At 39.9% G+C, this 19,380-nt stretch overlaps 1 protein-coding gene across 15 annotated transcripts in view; it reads right to left on the reverse strand.

The window, feature by feature from the left end:
• MTMR3 (myotubularin related protein 3) overlaps window positions 1–19,380 on the reverse strand; it is a 147,198-nt gene that overhangs the window by 30,374 nt on the left and 97,444 nt on the right. For 14 of the 15 annotated variants that reach the window (XM_017945221.2, XM_017945219.2, XM_017945222.3 and 11 more), the window contains 3 exons: window positions 12,379–12,461; window positions 9,263–9,429; window positions 2,060–2,156 (listed from right to left, as the gene is read on the reverse strand). In XM_017945221.2, the coding sequence (XP_017800710.2) occupies window positions 2,060–2,156; window positions 9,263–9,429; window positions 12,379–12,461 (347 nt within the window). Of the gene's footprint in view, window positions 1–2,059; window positions 2,157–9,262; window positions 9,430–12,378; window positions 12,462–15,859; window positions 16,740–19,380 lie in introns of those variants that run through there. The other variant, XM_009217070.4, reaches the window with a different exon arrangement.

Here is a 19,380-nt window from a genome sequence, read left to right on the forward strand (position 1 = left end):
CCCAGCTAATTTTTTGTATTTTTAAGTAGAGATGGGGTTTCATCATGTTAGCCAGGATGGTCTCGATCTCCTGACCTCGTGATCCGCCCGCCTCGGCCTCCCAAAGTGCTGGGATTAGAGGCATGAGCCCACCGTGCCCGGCCAAATTTTTAAAAAATTTTCTGTAGAGATGAGGTCTCACTCTGTTGCCCAGCCTAGTCTCAAACTCCTGGACTCAATCAATCCTCCTATCTTGGCCTCCCAAGAAGTTAACTTTTAAAATCCATATTAATTAGGGATTATTTTCCAACAAGTCTGTCTTAATTCAGTTTTTTAACTTGATCTAATTTTCTAAACATTCTGTTCACTGTCCTATAGGTACTACACTCCCAGTAGTCAGTTCTTCAGTACCTACTTAGTTGTGGATAAACAATTTCCAGTACAGGTTACACTCAGGAAAGCCTAATGCAGCCACAGGCTCTCTGAGGCCGCCCCCTCATCCAGTATTCACCCTCTTTCTTTGCTTTGACTCATCACTGAGAACAGGCAAAAGTATAAAAAGTCTGCAGCGCCCAACTCTTCAAAACACCCTGGGTTCTTAACTCCCTGGAGAAGGTCCACATTAAGAACTGTCTACAGCAATTAGCTATAGCTTTTCCAGTGAAAACTGAAACACTCTGATGGCTAGCCACAAATAGACCAGGAAAATGGCTATCATAATTTGAGACAGCTAAGATGCCACAGAATGATCAGTGATGCAGGAAAAGGTAGGAGAAGGATATATTTAAAGATTTAAGATATTTAACTATCCGGGACAATTTTGTTTTATAGAAATTTGGATTACCAAAATCACAGTAGTTAACTGTCCTCCCCCACCAATGCACTTACACATTTTAAGGAAATGGGTAATGGCTAAATGGTTACAGAGTCTCACTCTATTGCCCAGGTTGGAGTACAGTGGTGCAATCTCAGCTCACTACAACCTCCACCTCCCAGGTTCAAGTAATTCTCCTGCCTCAGCCTCCCAAGTAGCTGGGACTACAGGCGTGCACCACCACACCCAGCTAATTTTTGTATTTTTAGTAGAGACAGGGTTTCGCCATGTTGGCTAGGCTGGTCTCAAACTCCTGACCTCAGCTGATCCGCCTTGGCCTCCCAAAGTGCTGGGATTACAGGTGTGAGCCACCATGCCCAGTCAAATAATGGTTACATTAATATTTAATGGTTAAATGATCATAGCAGTGAAGTTGGTTTTAGAGCAACATATTAAAGAACAGAATAATACAGATTGAGCATCTTTAATCCAAAAATCTGAAATGCTCCAAAATTCGAAACTTTGAGTGCTGACATAATGCCACAAGTGGAAAATTCCACACCTGACCTCATGCGATGGCTTGCAATCAAGTCACAGTCAAAACTTTTTGTACAAAACATCATGTGAAGTTATTTAAAATATTGTATAAAATTACCTTCCAGCTTTGTGTATAATGTGTGTATGAGACAAAGAATTTTGTGTTTAGACTTGGGTCCCAGGCCCAAGATAATCTCATTATGTTCATGCAAATACTCCAAAACCTGAAAAAAATCCAAAATCTGAAATATTTACAGTCCCAAGAATTTCAGATAAGGGATACTCAACCTATACTTATGTCTATTCCACAGCACTTGGAGTAAAATTACAGTCATAAAAACTAGTTCATAAATGTTCTGTCACTGCTTATGAGACCACTGATCCTATCTCTAATGTGATGCCAAGTGGTGATGAGAAAAATGGTAACTGCCTACCTATAGGCAAACACAGTATTATCTAGACATGCATGTACCAGAAAAAACAGAGGCCTAAAGGGGGTAGAAGGGAAGGTTCTAGGATCCTGTTAAGTAAGGATCACTTTCCACTCCAATGATAGCAATGGGAACAGAAGGTTCAATAAATACTCTGAAGATCATATGCCTTTAGATTTAATAAATAAAACCATTTCAAAGAAAAACTCTAAGTTCAAATGTTCTGCCACATGAGAATTGTGGTTTCTGCAAAGGCACTGGCTGTGAAACATAGTCCACAGGGACCCATATAACTCACTTGTACTTCTCATTGATGTTGGAAATCCTCCAGGCGTTGTTCATATCAAAACCCATCCTCTCCACCTCGTTTTTAAACCTTGAAGTTACATGCTCCCCTAGAGGCCAAGGATAAACAGCAGAAAGGAAGAAATGAACACCATTTTGCAAAACGGGTGGAATAAAAACAAAGAAATTTATATTATCTATTTTACATATATGGAAATATATATTTTTTACATATATGGAAATATAAATATATTCTGAGACAGGGTTCCACTCTGTCACCCAGGCTGGAGTGCAGTGGTGTGATCTCGGCTCACTGAAACTTCCGCCTCCCGGATTCAAGCGATTCTTGTGCCTCAGCCACCCAAATAGCTGGTATTACAGGTGCATGCCACCATGACTGGCTAATTTTTGCACCTTCAGTAGAGATGGGATTTCACCACATTGGCCAGGCTGGTCTCGAACTCCTGGCCTCATGTGATCTGCCCGCCTCGGTCTCCGAAAGTGCTGGGATTGCAGGCGTGAGCCACTGCGCCCAGCCTGTGTATTTTTAAACGTAGGCATTGTATAAATAATAAAAGTAACATATTATATAGTTTTAGTTTAGAAAGATCCCTGTCAGGTGAAGATTATAAAAAGGAAAGAAATTAATTCTGATCAAGAGTTATGTTATCTCATCTAATCCTTACTATCAACTCTGAGAACAGGATCACTAAGCTCATTTTACAAAGGACAAAATTAAAACAGAGAAGTTATTATGGCAGGCCTGTCTGGCCCCAAAACCCATGCTCTTGTCCTACAACACTGGCTACTTGCCTACTTCCACACTCAGACTGACAGTACACTTATTAAGAAATAAAATCAATAACAAGATCACCACGAGTAGCAATACAGATCTATAATTCCTCATCCAAAACCCTTTGGTTCAAATTTTAGAATTTGAGAGTTTTCCAAACTTTCAAAAGGTAGTAAAACAGTGCATATATTATAATATTAGGCTCACATGCTTAACAAGATCTCCTTAAACAAGTATTTATATTTCTTTCCTGAAAGATATGTATCATTCACACGAGGTGGGATAAATAAAGCAACAAAATAGCCTCATGTCAGCTCAGATCAGGTCCAGCCAAGACACCAAATAGTGAATGAAAAACATTCTGGTTTCCAGAGCCTTTTAGATGATGGAATTGCAGGTTAACAGGTCATGGAATCATAACTGCCAGTCAGGAATCTCAGGAAACACCACACTACTAAGTGCTGATTATTTGCAAGAACAGCCACCCAAGCTGGTATAATCTGGCTATATTTGCCCTAATGAATCTGGCTTTCTCTTCCTTAAGAAAGCAAAACAAAGGTAGAAATGAAGCTAACATAAATTCAGTAAATCTGAAATAGCTTTCTTCCTTGAAAACATACACAGCCTGAGGTCAGTATGTTATTTTAAAAAATATTAAGCAGTACCTCTAATATACAATGGTACAGCTTGCAAAATAAGTGCTAGCAGTGCTGGAAGAAACCACAACAACAAAAGCACAAAACAGACTTCACTTTGGTGATCAAGGTATAAAGCTTTGTTCTCCCTGGAAGAGGAGCTACAGAATAGGAAACAGCAATTACTTGAATGAAAGACAATTCTGTTAAACTACTTTCCCATTTAAACTGCTTTTCTTGAGCTCAAGGTAGGTATTATACGTTTCCTGAAGGAGAGTTATAAAAAGATGAGGTTGAGAGGTACAAGAAGAAATAATAGCTAAATCCATCCCATTCTGGAAAACTTTTAGAAGCAATGTAGCAGGCTTCCAAACAGGAAAAAACTATTTGAATTGGGGTGCTATCTGTATACAAATTGCAAGGAATACTGACCATCAAGAATACTAGGCCAGACACAGTGCCTCACGCCTGTAATCCCAGCACTTTGGGAGGCTGAGGCAGGCAGACTGCTTGAGCCCAGGAGTTCAAGACCAGCCTTGGCAACATGGTGAAACCCCGTCTCTACAAAAATGCAAAAATTAGGTAGTGGTGGTACATGCCTGTAGTCCCAGCTACTTGAGAGGCTGAAGTGGGAGGATCACCTGAACCTAGGGAAGTTGAGGCTGCAGTGAGCCGTCATCACACCATTGCACTCCAGCCTGGGCAACAGAGTGATACCCTGTCTCAGAAAAAAAGAAAGAAAGAAAAAAAAAAAAAAGACAAGGAGTCTTTAATTCATAATCCCAATTTAAAAGCTGCAAGACTGTGGCAAATTCCCAGTTCATTAAGAGATTTTTTTCCCCCTACTCTGGGATATAGCTCCAAGTCTTTGCAAGAGGTGAAAGTATTTCATTAATGATTTTTTAAAAAAATTTTTCTGTGCTTTTCTTGAACTGTACATTAATGGTCTTTAACATTAATACCTCTATCTTAGGGTAAAACACATAGATACCCTAAAAGGATCTTGTGATTTAAAAATAACCACCGGCAAAATAATAACAGTAACAATCACTATCACTAGCAATTTACTTCACAGAATCACTTCCCAAAGAAGGACTTAGAACGACCATCCAGAGCACAACATTCTGAGCTATACACAGAAATATATACTGACTAGCAAGTATAGAAAATCTGTTATTTTGAGTTCTTTGAGAACGGGAATGAGTTTTAATTATTTTTATATCCTCTAACGCAGTGACTTCATAAACTGTGAAACTGACCATCACAACCCATAATAAGCATTATGTTTTATATCACAATACAACAAACATGTTTTAATTTTTTCATTTTTTGAGAGACCGGGTCTCCCTCTGTTGCCTAAGCTGGATTTGAACTCCTAAACTCAAGCAATCTTCCCACCTCAGCCTCTTGAATAGCTGGGACTATAGGCAGACGCTGTGCCCAGCTAATACAACATACATTATTTTTTTGAAAGCATTTCACAAAACAATATCCACTCTTACTGTGTGACACAATTTGATATTTTCTATTCCATTTCTTTAAAATTAGATTTCATGACCCACTACTGGATTTGAAAAACACATCATTACATACATCAGGAATTTAACCAGCTTTTGTGAACTGTGTGAGATGTTCACTCATGTTTACTTAGCAAGAAAAATAAGCACAAACACATCTATTGCTGGATTGCCCTTAAAAATTTCCATCTCAGAATTCTCAGGTCTCCATCAATTCAACATTAAATACATTGTGATATCCCAACTTACTTTAAATACTGGGGCGTATAAGGTTTTGTTTGGCTTTGTATTTCCATTTCAACCCTTCCTATCTGCCTTTGTCCCTTTTCAGCATTTAGTATTTCTTAAACTAAAAATAATACAGTCCAGCAATTTTCATTTTAGTAGAAATGAAAACTTTCTTTTTAAAAGCAATGAAGTTCCCTAACTCCCTTTATCAGAAGCACAGTGTCAATCAGTGATCTAAAAAGTTTTCCCTAAAAAGTCTAGCTCCCTGGCTGATCCTGAGTATTCAAGCCCACAATTATATACAGCCTAAAAGGCCTAGGACAGAAGGGACCGGCCTTTACCTGGCAGGCGAGGAAGCAGACGAATACGAGTGAGAGAAGGTAAGAACTATTTCTCACCAGATTTTCAAATATGGAGAAAGGAATTATGCTTTTTCTACGTACAAAGGTCCCAGTAAATCCTCTAGATGTAACTTCCTGGACTGCATTCAAACCCAGAGGACAGATAAATAGGCAGCTTCACAACAGTGTTAAGACCCAGAGTCATATGCTATTTGTGGATAAACAAGACGGGCTTAATGGACATTTCACATGAGAGAGGTTACAGAGGTAGGCCTGACGCTACTAAACTGGCAGCTAAACTGCCCAGTCATCTGTCAGGCCTCCAGAATAACACTCTAGTATAGACCACCACCACCAAGTCAGTTGCAATGAGGAGCAGGAAATTAAGGACATGGGAGAGAAGTTTTCAGCTTTAGGCCCACTTCTTTTTTAGTGTTTAAGGGGCTAAAAGAAGGGTCAAGAATTTGACAAAGGCTTCTGCAGGTTTCACAGGTAAACTCCAACAGCAATGCTGAAACTTCTTCCAAAGCTGATTAAGCCTTAGAGCTGTGACCACAGTATGGCTGGCTTAACTATGACCGGTTCAACAGCCAGAAACTAAGATTTATATGAATACTAAGACAATTATGTAATTTTCTCATTTCCCTCCTTTCTGATACATTCTACTTCTAGCAAGCTAGGTAGAGAAGACTCCATAAAAGACTTTATTAACTGCTATGAGATTAAATTAACTTCCACCTCTCAGAGTCTACACTTGTGATATCATGTACTGGGGCAGATTATAAAAAGGCATGACTTTGAAATATCTCAAGTGTTGTCTCATCCTAAAGATGACTTGTAAGTATGTGGTTGTCTGGTATGCTAATATTTGATGAGTAATGCTATAGACACCACCACCACTCCACAATATTAGGTAACGACAAAAGAACCAGGTTGACTAGATGTCCTCGAGGTGGTTTTTTTTTTTTTTTTTAAATTAAAACCAAGTTTTTCCTTTGTACTCCACAGTGAATATATATAAAAGGCAAAAGCCATACACACACATACATTCAACCAAGTCACTGAAATAAAAGATTCCATGCTGAGTGGTGGCAGGTTAACATAAGTGTGGACTGTGTATATACTGGGAAGAAACAAAATGCAACCCTTACTCATAATCTCTCGCCAAACAGTTATGATTGCATTACCTTGTAGTTGCATAATTTCCAAAGTGTTTTCATAAGCATGGCACATAGGGGGCACTTAAACATTTACTGAATTGAACTCTGCAGCATTAACAGATTTGATCTTCAGGATACCTGGATCAGCCTGGGCAGGAAGAGCATGAATGTCCCAGTTTAAAGCACAAAGGAAACTAAAGCATAGAGAGCATAAATTCTTGCCCAGTGTTCTTTTTTTCAACTAAATTGTAGAGTACGCATTTGAATTCAGGTTTCCTAATTCCTAAGTCAGTACTTTACCCCTCGCGTGCCCTTGCATCACAAACCTACAAAAAGACAGACAACATCGTAGATATCTTTATGTCTTGATGGCCAAGGAATATCAGATATCATCAGGAAGGGGAAGGGTCTGGGGACAAAAGTTATCCCACCTCAGGACAAAGCCACCCATAATTAAAAGACTAGACAGAGGTACCTCTCAGGAATATCCTAAGAGTTTGCTCAAATCCAAAAGAAACTATAATTATCAAGGGACTAAAAAAGCTCTCCTAAAAAGATAAGGACTTTTCCATCTGTGGTTGTGAGAGAACAGGAGAGGAGAAAGCAAATCTTGCTGAGTAAATGCTGGCAACCCAAAATTAGGGAGTACCTCTTGGAGTCAGGGGTCTTAAACAAATTAAAGTTCTTATATAACATAATGCAGTACAATCCACTCATTAAGTTCGTTATCCTAGGAGATGGTAGAAACTAAAAATAAAGAAGATACAATGGTTAAAAACTCAGAAAATGTACATGTAAAAGTTGTACACATCACTGTCTGTAAACTTTCTCTTTAAGAAAAATCCCCAAATTTGAAAAGAGCTATAAAAAAAATTAAAAAATGTATTTAAAATGTGATGGCATCTCAATAAAGACAAAAAATAGATGCAACAATTGGAGTGAAGTGAGAGACAGTTTAAGCACATTCTCATAAACGTCAAGGTTGGTGTGGTCTGTCGTAGGTGACAGGATTCTGCTAGCCTGGACACGCTTGTGAGAAGCTGGGATTCCGAGGCTTTCCCTGAGGCTCCACGAGGGCAGGTGCTTTTGTTTTTCAAACTCTGTATCCACAGCACCCCCCACGGTCAGGTCTGAATAACTGAGAACTGGTTTTAAGTTTTAAGTTCTGTGGTCAGTGATTAGCACTGGGACTTGACAACAGGCTTTTTACCTCTGAGCCTCCATTTCTTTGGCTCCCAAAACAGACACCAACCTATCTTGCCTGTTTGACAAGATTATGAGGATCAAACAAAAGTATTTATCAAAGCAACATTAAACATAAGATAATGCTAATGTTATAAGCATTTTAATACAACAGAACAAGAACGTGAACCAAAAGCTTCAATTAGTGATGGGGCCAGAAACAAAGTAACAAAAGCAAGATTAGCCTCAAATGTTTAAAATGACCCCCAGGCAGACTTGTAAGATTGAAGATTCCGGATTAAAATTTCAGGTTTCTAGAAAAAAGTCCCAAGGGTAAACTTTATTTGAAGGAAGCTCACAACTTTTCACTGCATAGAAATTTAAGACTTCACTTCGAAACCTGACACACTAAAAGTCAGTGTTAGACCAGCAAAGTTCTATCTATGACCACATAAAGTTTACAGGAAACTACACGCAGAAAAATAACATGAACTTGGTCAAAGCCATTTCTGATGGAGAATGACAGTGAAGGGAACAAAGACCATAGAGGAATCAGGAAGCCTGGGTTCCAGAACAGGCTCAGCATCTCTTTTTTTTTTTTGGGGGGGGGGTCACATGTTAAAACCCACAATCTAGGCCAGATGCGATGGCTCACGCCTATAATCCCAGCACTATGGGCAGCGGAGGCAGGCGTATTACCTGACGTCGGAGCTCAAGACCAGCCTTACCAACATGGAGAAATCCCATCTCTACTAAAAATAAAAAATTATCTGGGCATGGTGGTGCTTGGCGCATGCCTGTAATCCCAGCTACACGGGAGGCTGAGGCAGGGGAATTGCTTGAACCCAGGAGGTGGAGGTTGCAGTGAGCTGAGATCGCACCATTGCTCTCCAGCCTGGGCAACAAGAGCGAAACTCCGTCTCAAAAAAAGAAAAACAAAACAAAAAAAACCCCACAATCTATTTGTTCTTGATAGGCACCTGGCCTCTCACCAATGAACTCCTATTCAACTTTCAAAGCTGATTCAAAAGCCAGTTTAAATGTGAAGTCTTCCCACACATGTATACAAAACTCATGGCTCCCTTCTATTAGGCTTCCATAATATTCATAAAACCTTATTATAGTTGAGCTGTTTTTAGGCCCAATAGATTGTGATGCCTTCTAGTGTTCTTCCCTTCCCCTGGAAGGCAGAAAAGAAGTTCTATTAAGCTTAGAAGAATGCTGCGCACATGCTAGGTGCTCCCTAAAATATACACTGATTGAATATATCAATGCTTAGGTGTCCCATTTCATGTTAAAAGTACCTCCATCAGTAGCTTGATAAAGCCCCTGGCCATTTGCACATTTCTGAAAGGCGTACCTGGTCTGCACAGGTCTCCATGTTGCTCCTTTTCACTGGCATAGACTTCCATGCACCAAGCATGGTATGCAAATGAGAAGAGATCTTCTATTTTAGCAGGTGGTCGGATTGCATTGTTCAGTCTCTTCAGCCACTCTTGACACTGCTCAAAAGTTGAAAACTGACACCTTTTGTAAAGCCAAACAAGTATGGATATAATCAGACAGTTGAAGTGAAATGTAAGAAAAGCCATTATTTCAAGAATGCCCACTCGAAGTGGGAACCACAGTCAAGAAAGCATCTGAGGCAGGCAGTCATTCGCATGCTCATTATCACTTATAAGAAAAACAAATGTTAGCCAATGGACCAAAATGTCCAAAGAAGGAAGCTGACCATGTGGAAAACCTATTTTTTTAGACTAATGAAATCTCTTCTAAGATTTATTAATGACAATTATTACAGAAAAATGGCAGCTATTCTCTTTCGAGTGGAGCTTCATTCTACTTCTTCCGTTTTATGGTTGTCCCTCATAAAAAATGTGTTTAGAAAAATCCTTTTTGTTTTGTAGTAACATATTAGCACAAGTTTAAAACAAACAAACAAAAAACCACAGCATTATTTTTAGCCAGTTAGGGAGTAATTTCAATATTTAGCTATTAGGCCAAATCAGATCCAAAAGACAGACTGCACTGAAACTTTCAACTATGACCATGTAGAGAACAAAACAATTCTACTGTCAACTGCAATTTTCAGTATATACAACTAAGGAGTTAAAATAATTACTGAAAACTAATTTATTAAAGATGAGTTTAGGCTGAGTTCAGTGGCTCATGCCTGTAATCCCAGCACTTTGGGAGGCCAAAACGGGCAGATCACTTGAGGTCAGGAGTTCGAGACCAGCCTGGCTAAAATGACAAAACTCCCGTCTCTAATAAAAATACAAAAATATTAGCCAGCTGTGGTGGCATGCACCTGTAATCCCAGCTACTCAGAAGGCTGAGGCACAAGAATCGCTTGAACCAGGGAGGTAGAGTTTGCAGTGAGCCAAGATCACACCACTGCACTCCAGCTTGGGCAACAGAGTGAGGCCTTGTCTCAAGAAAATAAATAAAAATAAAGATTTGTTTAAATATTTGGCCTTTTTGAATGCAATGTTAAAAATTAATTAATAAGCAACTACCTTCTTAAACTGAGTGGTGTAGCCAGTATCTATAAAAAAATAAGCAAAATCTCACTGACTAAAAAGCAATTTAAATATCTGTCTTAAAACCAAGGGGTCACTTAAACCTCTCCCTCGTCCCAATCACGGTGGTTTATCAATATACCCACACATAATGTTTACTGACACCCCAGAAAAGGTCAGAGGAATGCAGTAAAAACTTGTGGAATTTAAGACCTCTAGGGCTATTAAATTTAAAAATGCATTTCAGGCATCGTTGTTGGTTTTTGGTTTTTTGTTTTTCAGACGGAGTCTTGTTCTGTCACCCAGGCTAGAGTACAGTGGCTTGATCTCAGCTCACTGCAACCTCTGCCTCCCAGGTTCAAGCAATTCTTCTGCCTCAGACTCCCGAATAGCTGGGACTACAGGCATGCACCACCACACCCAGCTAATTTTTGTATTTTTAGTAGAGACGGGGCTTTGCCATGTTGGTCAGGCTGGTCTCGAACTCCTGACCTCAAGTGATCCACCCACCTAGGCCTCCCAAAGTGCTAGGATTACAGGCGTGAGCCACCGCACCCAGCCTGCAACCATTATAGTTAAGAGCAGATAAAAATCATCAAAGAATGCTAAACTTATGGAGAAATTTTTATGAGAAGCAGGGACATTCGCATTGTTTCAAAGTGCGCCCCCAGACTGTTTTTAGTTGCCAGAGAGAAAATGCAGCAATTATAGAGAAACCAGGTGACATCTCGACTGGAATAATCAAAATTAACATCACCAGTGAAGGATATGTGGACACGGTACTTCCAGATGTAATACAATACCCTGAAAAGCACGTGACATCATACATACAGTATTCCAGTTGAGAAAACATAACCTCAATTTAATTGAGGGAACACTGGACAAACACAAAATGAGAAGTATTCCATTAAAACAAAAGACTGTATTCTGCAAAATGTGAACGTCATAAAAGAAAGTAAGGCTGTAGAAAACGTTCCAGTTTGGGCGGGTATGGTGGCTCATGCCTGTAATCCCAGCACTTTGGGAAGCCAAAACGGGCAGATCATGAAGTCAGAGTTCAAGACCAGCCTGGCCAACATGGTGAAACTCCATCTCTACTAAAAATACAAAAAATTAGCCAGGTGTGGTGGCACACGCCTATAATCCCAGCTACTCAGGAGGCTGAGGCAGGAGAATCGCTTGAACCCAGGAGGCGGAGGTTGCAGTGAGCTGAGATCCTGCCACTGCACTCCAGCCTGAGCGACAGAGCAAGACTCTGTCTCAAAAACAAACAAAAACAAAAACAAAATGTTCCAGATTAAAGAAGGCTACAGAGTCATGGCAGCTAAATGCAATATATGACCTAGACTGGATCCTGTACTGAATGAGGTGAGGGAGAACGCGATAAAAAAATACCAGTAGGTCATTAGGTGAACTGACAAAACTGGAACATGTATAGTAGACTGGATATATGTATTATCAATGTAAACTTGAAAATTGATGATGCTATGGTTATGTAAGAAAATATCCCTATTCTTAGGAAAGCACACTAAAGTATTTTGGGATTAAGAGCCATGATTATGTAACTTACTCTCAATCTGTTCAGAAAAAGAATCTCACACACACACACACACACACACACACACACACACACACACCCCAGGCCTCTGCAAATAATAAAGCAAATAGTAAAATGTTAACAAGTGAATTTGGGTAAATGGTGTACTGATATTCTTTTTAGTATTTTTACTTTTGTAAATATAAAATTATTTCCAAATTTTTTTTTTAAAAAAAAACATCTTTCAACATAGCAAAGTACACATCCTACAGATAAAATATTTCAGGCAAAAACTACTCAGAAAATATTCCTAATGATGTTAATCATCAAAAGGTATTTTACTAAGTTACCAAATAATGGACCCATTCTTTAAAAAATATTTTCCACACTAAACAGCAACACAAACATACCACATACCTGATAACTTTGCAGTCTTTGCAAGTCAAATGAAGCTGAAATATATCTCGGCATTCAACACTTTCTATAAGCTGTAATGGAACCTGCAATTAAAAAAAAAATGAAGTCCTCTCAGTCAAAAAGGCTTTGACCCTGGAGTTCTTCAATGTGTCCAACAAGACTAATTAAAAAGATCTATAAGGGAAAGCAACAAAAATAGAACTTCAAACTTATCTGCATCAACAGTACTCAAGTTATTTACTACAAAGTGAATTAGGACTTCCCTTTATCTCTACATTAGTGGTCTCAAGTCATGTCATAGCATGAAGGCAACAAAGAGGTGGCACCACCTTTGGAAGAAGGGGAGAATATATCTCTCAGGCACTGAATTCACAAGATCAGAGTACTACTTTTAGATGCTATAACTGACTATGATTTGCAATGATGCAATGACACAGAAGCTGAAGGGAGCCACAAGAGTAATCTTTTCTTGCTTATAGAAAAGAACTACAGATCAGAACACCAGTGGGAAACTACTGTTTGCCCCAAATGACAGAGTGGGCTTATGGCTTTAGTGTCAGCCAATGAGGCTCCTGAAAAAGACTAGAGTTCTAAGCTGACTGTGGATTGCACAGTGAAGACAATGGGGTAATAGCTTCTGGCCAGGCTCTCTACTAAGTAGAATAGATCCAAAAGGTATCAAAAAGGAGGGAGAAGGCCATACATTGATCAAAGACGCTAAAACTATAACAATGTCAGATTTGCTTCAAAAGATCAGTTAGGAGCCCTGTTTGCAAAATGGGGCTTGAGGTTTGAACAAGCTGGAATGGTTCCTCCTTGCCAATCTGGTCTGCAAACTCTACTGGACACAGGATTATGTATAACAGCAGATAGAAGGGAGACAGATAGAAGCAAAAGCATCTAGACAGGGTGCCAAATCTTCAGGACAATGAGAGGATCCTCCTCCTATCCCTCAAATCATCCTAATTCAACCCTTGGCTTCAAAAAGCAATTTCTAGGCTTTCAAGGCAAACCTGGTAAAATAATAGTGAATACTTTTACTCCTTGAAAAAGGAGTGGGCCATTTGCCTCTTACAGTGTATCAAGCCTAGCCAAAATGTGGCTCTGGGAGTTGCAAATAGCATTCCAACAACTTGTGTTTAGTATGCAAAGAGGAGGGCAGTCTCCTCCAATGCAGACAGGAACAAGAGTGCTGTCTGCACAGGCTGGCCCTCGTGTTAGTTGAGCCAGTTTCAGGAACAAGCTTCCTGCAAACTCTGCCCCACCACGGAGCTGCCAGTCAGCAGAAAACTCTCAGAATGAGGATGCAGGGATCAAAAAGAAGCCCAGTGATGGACAAAGAAACAAACTGGGGCAGGGGTTAAAGAAGAGAAGAAAGCAAAATAATATTACTCACATAAATGACTGGGAGTTTCTACCTTAGGACTAAAGTCTTCTTGCTTTTAAGTCTACAGTCTATAAAAATTCCCTTACAAATGTAATAGGACTGGGGGTCAGAGAAAGACTAAGAAATCTTGGCTGGACGCGGTGGCTCACGCCTGTAATGCCAAACACTTTGGGAGGCTGAGGTGGGCAGATCACCTGAGGTCGGGAGTTTGAGACCAGCCTGATCAACATGGAGAAACCCCATCTCTACTAAAAATACAAACTTATCCGGGTGTGGTGGCACATGCCTGTAATCCCAGCTACTCCAGAGGCTGGGGCAGGAGAATCACTTGAATCCCAGAGGCGGAGACTGCGGTAAGCTGAGATCACGCCATTGCACGCCAGCCTGGGCAACAAGAGCGAAACTCCATCTCAAAAAAAAAAAAAATCTTGCCTGTGTTCTGAGAACAAAAGGAGCTTTTGGCCCTCTGTTTTTGTTTACGTCCTTAAACCCAAGGTGCTGTGAGAAACTGCAACTGATGCAACTAAGACTTCTTCCGAGACCTGTGCATCTAAGAAGGGAAAAAAAAAAAAAACCTACAATTTATCAGAGATACACTATAAAGAAGAAATATTGAGATTAAGAAGATAGAGATTAGAAGACAATATTGCTTTGTTCTGAGGCCAGTCCTCTAGGTAGCCTGTAACAGACACTTACTGCATTTTGTATATACTCCTGCTAACTACCCTACTCCCTATATATCCCCCCAAAATGTGGCTGCACACCGGCAATTAAAAGGCGTGAGTTCTAATCTCAATTTTCTAAAATGTTACCAATTAAAATTTTGCCGGCTTCATTGGGCAAGCCTCCAGCATTCCCATGTGCCATCAGCCTCTGCTTTCTGAACCTCAGTTACAACTAAGGAAATCTCAGGCATGGGGTCTAGGAAGAGTCTGGGATAGGATTAGAGTGAGCTTTACAAATCCACATGAAGAGGCTGCTCCTACAGCAGTCACCTGCATCCCAAGTCCCCTGCAACTGACTGACTTTATGGACAGAAGACATGAAAACCAGCTAATGCCCTTAGCAGCTGCTGGGGGAAATGGATTAGCCTTTGCTACGCTGCTACAAAGAACAAGTAAGTTTTACATCCTTATTACTAAATCAGAGCCCAATGGCCTGTGCCCAAACTTAATAAAGTATCTCAGAGCATGCAAAACATTGGCTACCTAAAATTCAGGCAATATATACACATATATTTTTTCTGTATTTTAACATCGTAAATTTAAGAAAGAAGAATTAAAATGTTGGTTCTATGGGTTGAAATCAGATTGCAGACACTAGCAAGTCACCAAAATCAACCATGTGTATACAAGTCACAGATATGGAGAACAGATTTTAATATTCATGCAGATTGTCACAAGCAGGAAAGTTTAATATGCAGCAAGAATAGGGACCTATAAAAGAGAAACACATGATTTTTATAACAAATGTCTCCCTTTTCTTCTCCTTTCTACTCCATTGTTTCCCTTCAGTGCTCCGTCCACAGACTGCCTTTTTTCTTTTTTTTTTTTTTTTGAGACAGTCTTGTTACTATTGCCCAGGCTGGAGCGCAACGGTGCAATCTCAGTCTCCCAGGTTCAAGCTATTCTCCCTGCCTCAGCCTCCTGAGTAGCTGAGATCACAGGCACCTGCTACCACACCCAGCTAATTTTTTGTATTTTTAGTAGAGATGGGGTTTCGCCATTTGGCCAGGCTGGTCTCGAACCCCTGACCTCAGGTGATCCACCTGCCTCGGCCTCCCAAAGTTCTGGGATTACAGGTGTGAGCCACTGCGCCCAGTCCATCATGCCTTTTCTAAAAGGCAGAATTGGCCTTCTCCTGTTCATACCTCCATCCAAAACATACTGTTTCCCTACTTTCTTAAGGCCCACTCCATTGCTTTAGGTTCAAATTTCCTCATGTAAGAAAATGATCTCTTACCATTTCTATAACTAGAGATACCCTACATTCAAACTCAAAAGCAAATTACAGATTCAAGAGCCAGTCCACTTTATAGCCCAGGAAGGTTAAACTACTACACTATAAGCTAGTATAGTAGAGTAAAGTCAGGACCAGAATCCGTGTCTGTCCTCCAGCCTGGGCTCCTTCCACCACACATGGTGTGCCTTTCTTTCTTCCCCTACACTTGGACTTCTCTTCCATATGAGCTGTACTTTAGTTCTTCTTGCACAAATAAGTAGCTTCTCCACCAGGGATCTTCAAGAGAAAAATAGAGTTTAAATCAAAACTCCTCAGATGCAATTCTTTTTGTAACACAGTAGCAAGATAAACTCACTTTCAAATCCCTCAAACCTACTGATTCAATGTCTTGTAACAACTCATTTTCTTTTTGCTCCTCTCTCCTCTATCTCCACCTGCCAGGTAACACAATCTCACTTTACAATGCTTTTCCTAATATAAATTTCACCAAACTCAGGCTCAAACAATGCATCAAACACATTCAGTGCTACAACCAATTCCTCAAAAAGCCAAAAGTTACATCACAGACACTAACACCCTTAAGAGCATCAATCCAAAAAAAAAAAAAAAACAAAAGCAGAAGAGCCGCAGTTTAAAAACTTAACAGACATGCACAGGTTATGTCCAAAGTACTGTCACATTTCAGAGGGATCTGATGCCATCATACCCTACTATATTTACCTCCTCAACTCATTCTGGGTGTGTGTGCATACATGTGCATTATTTTTAAACACCAGAATTTAGTGTGGGATAATTTCTACCTTTTTAAAAACAAACACCCTTTTTATAGCCTGAATGGGAAGTACTAATCTTGTACTTGTACACCTGAAGTTAAAATGCCAGTAACAGAGTAAAAATGGATCTAAATCTAAAATCAGTAATAAAGTGGAATATCTGGGCGCAAAATCTTTTCATTTAAAAACTAATCAGGGCCAGGCACAACGGCTTACACCTATAATCCCAGCACTTTGGTAGGCTCAGGCAGGAGGATCGCTTGAGCCCAGGAGTTCAAGACCAGCCTGGGCAACATGGTGAAACCCTGTCACTACAATAATATAACATAACATAAAAAAAAAAAAGATAAAAAAAATAAAATAAAATAATAAAATAAAACAAAAAATTGGGTGCAGCGGCTCACATCTGTAATCCCAGCACTTTGGGAGGCCAAGGTGGGTGGACTGCTTGAGCCCAGGAGTTTGAGACCAGCCTGGGCAACACAGACATCTCTACAAAAAATAAAATTAAATTAACTGAACATGGTGGCATGTGTCTGTAGACCCAGCTACTCAGAAGGTTGAGGTGGGAGGATCACCTAAGCACAGGAAGTTGAGGCTGCAGTGGGCCATGATGGCGCCACTGCACTCCAGCCTGGGCGACAGAGCAAGACCCTGTTTCAGAAAACAACAACCAAAAATCCACTAACCAGCAAAAGACTGTCACTGGTTTAAGACTCAAACTCTGTTGTTCACCTTTGACAAATTACAAGCCTCCAGCACTGCTTTCGGAGGCTCCCACTATTATATGAATGCTATATAAAAGTGCATTAAGTATTAACAATAACCTCCTTCGCAGCAGGGTGTGGTGGCTAATGCCTGTAGTCCAAACACTTTGAGAGGCTGAGGTGGGAGGATAACCTGAGCCCAGGAGGCTAAGGCTGCAGTGAGCCTAGACTGTGCTACCGCACCCCAGTCTGGGCGACAGAGTGAAACTCCGTCTCCAAAAAAAAAGTGAAAGAAAAAAATACTAGTGTTGATTTTACAAATTATTTCTAATAGAAACTTGTTCTACATTTTTTTGAAGGTCACAATTCCATCTGCTTATGTATAAACTATAGGGCTTTTTCCTTACCCTACAAATTGTTCTCATAGTAGCATACAACTAGAATTTGGTCCAGTAAGAGGAAAAGGACTCATGCAGAGGGGAAACATTCTGCTGATTTGCAAAGTGAGCATCTAACACTCAAAATCAATTAGCTCCAAGCACAGGTGCAGCAACCGCCTAGAATTTTCATGCTACTTACTGGGATTTCAGAAGTAGCAGATTGAGAAAGAGTCTATTAAATTACACACACACACACACACACACACACACACTTTTAAATGTTCATGAATTCCACTTGAACACTTTAACTTGTTTATAAATTATCTAAGCTTCAAAGAACTACGTCTGTAAATATGTAATAATAATTTGGGAAAAGCACAGAATAGGAGCAGTTTATACCTTAAGTGCTACACACAAACTACTACAGAGATTCTTTACCACAGGAACTGGAACTTGATATTCAGTGAATGTGTGAATTAAAGTAATTATGTTTATGGTATCAAAACCTACAGACACATTTTACTCAATGTGCTGTGAAATTAAAAGAGAATACATGATATCAGGTAGCTATTTAAAACATGATGGTAAGTCATTTTCTAAAGTGCTAAGTATTTTGATTTAAGCATACAAAATGATGCAAACTGGGGCATGCCACAACATATACTGGTACGTTTGGACTTTGATGGTTTAAATGTGTTTGATATAGATAAAATAACCTTTAAAGAGAGCCTCCTGATCTAACATTTTATTGAAACACTTATTTGCTGAGAAAGGAAAGGAAAGACCACTACCAACTGTCTGATCTCCATCCAGGACCTGATGCAGGAGGAATCCTTGTTTCCTAAGTACCTCCAGATTTCAGGTTTCAGGAATCTCTTAGTACTAGCTGTGATATATTAATTTTTATGGAGGAGTTCTAGTCTCTCTCAATCTGAAATTTAAGTCACTGCAATGCCAAAATACTTTTACACCATCATTTTTCTGTACAAAGTCATTACCTTGGGGTTTTTGTCGGGTTTTGTTGTTGTCGTTTTTGACAGAGTCTCCCTCTGTCATCCAGGCTGGAGTGCAGTGGCGTAATCTCGGCTCATTGCAACCTCCACCTCCTGGGTTTAAGCGATTCTCCTACCTCAGCTTCCTGAATAGCACATGCTACCATGCCCAGCTAATTTTTGTAGTTTTAGTAGAGATGGGTTTTCACCATTTTAGCCAGGCTGGTCTCGAACTCCCAACCTTAGGTGATCCGCCCGCCTCAGCCTCCCAAAGTGCTGGATTACAGGCGTGCATCACTGCACCCGGCCTACCCTGGGCTTTTTAAGTAACATGTAGGCTCTATGCTTTAAAGGGTTACGATGCTAACAGAAAAAACACTTTCAGGTTAAGAAAATGGATCAAAAGAAAGAACAGCGGCAAGTTTCCTTAAGCATTATCTCTCAATCACAATGGGGGATCAGCAATTCCAGTCAACAACCTACTCACCCAGCTATCCTTAGAGACAATTAAGACACAGCCTATTCACACAGATATGTCTTGTTTTAAAATAAGCTTTAAACGCCAAAGGGGGAAAAGGTTCTAATGCCCACTTCAAACCCACATTAACTTCAATTCATTGAATATTTAGTGAATATTGTGGCACCAAGAGACATGCTGGATCTTAAAGATACAAAGAATTAACCAAAAATTACAACCTAATTGGTAAATGTTATAAAAGAATGTACAAGATAAAGACAAAGCAAAGAGTGTAATTAACGTTCATAGAGGGAACTGGGACTAAGAAAGGCTTCACAGAAGTT

This window comes from Papio anubis, chromosome 16, assembly GCF_008728515.1.
Source record: "Papio anubis isolate 15944 chromosome 16, Panubis1.0, whole genome shotgun sequence".
Classification (NCBI taxonomy): Eukaryota; Metazoa; Chordata; class Mammalia; order Primates; family Cercopithecidae; genus Papio; species Papio anubis.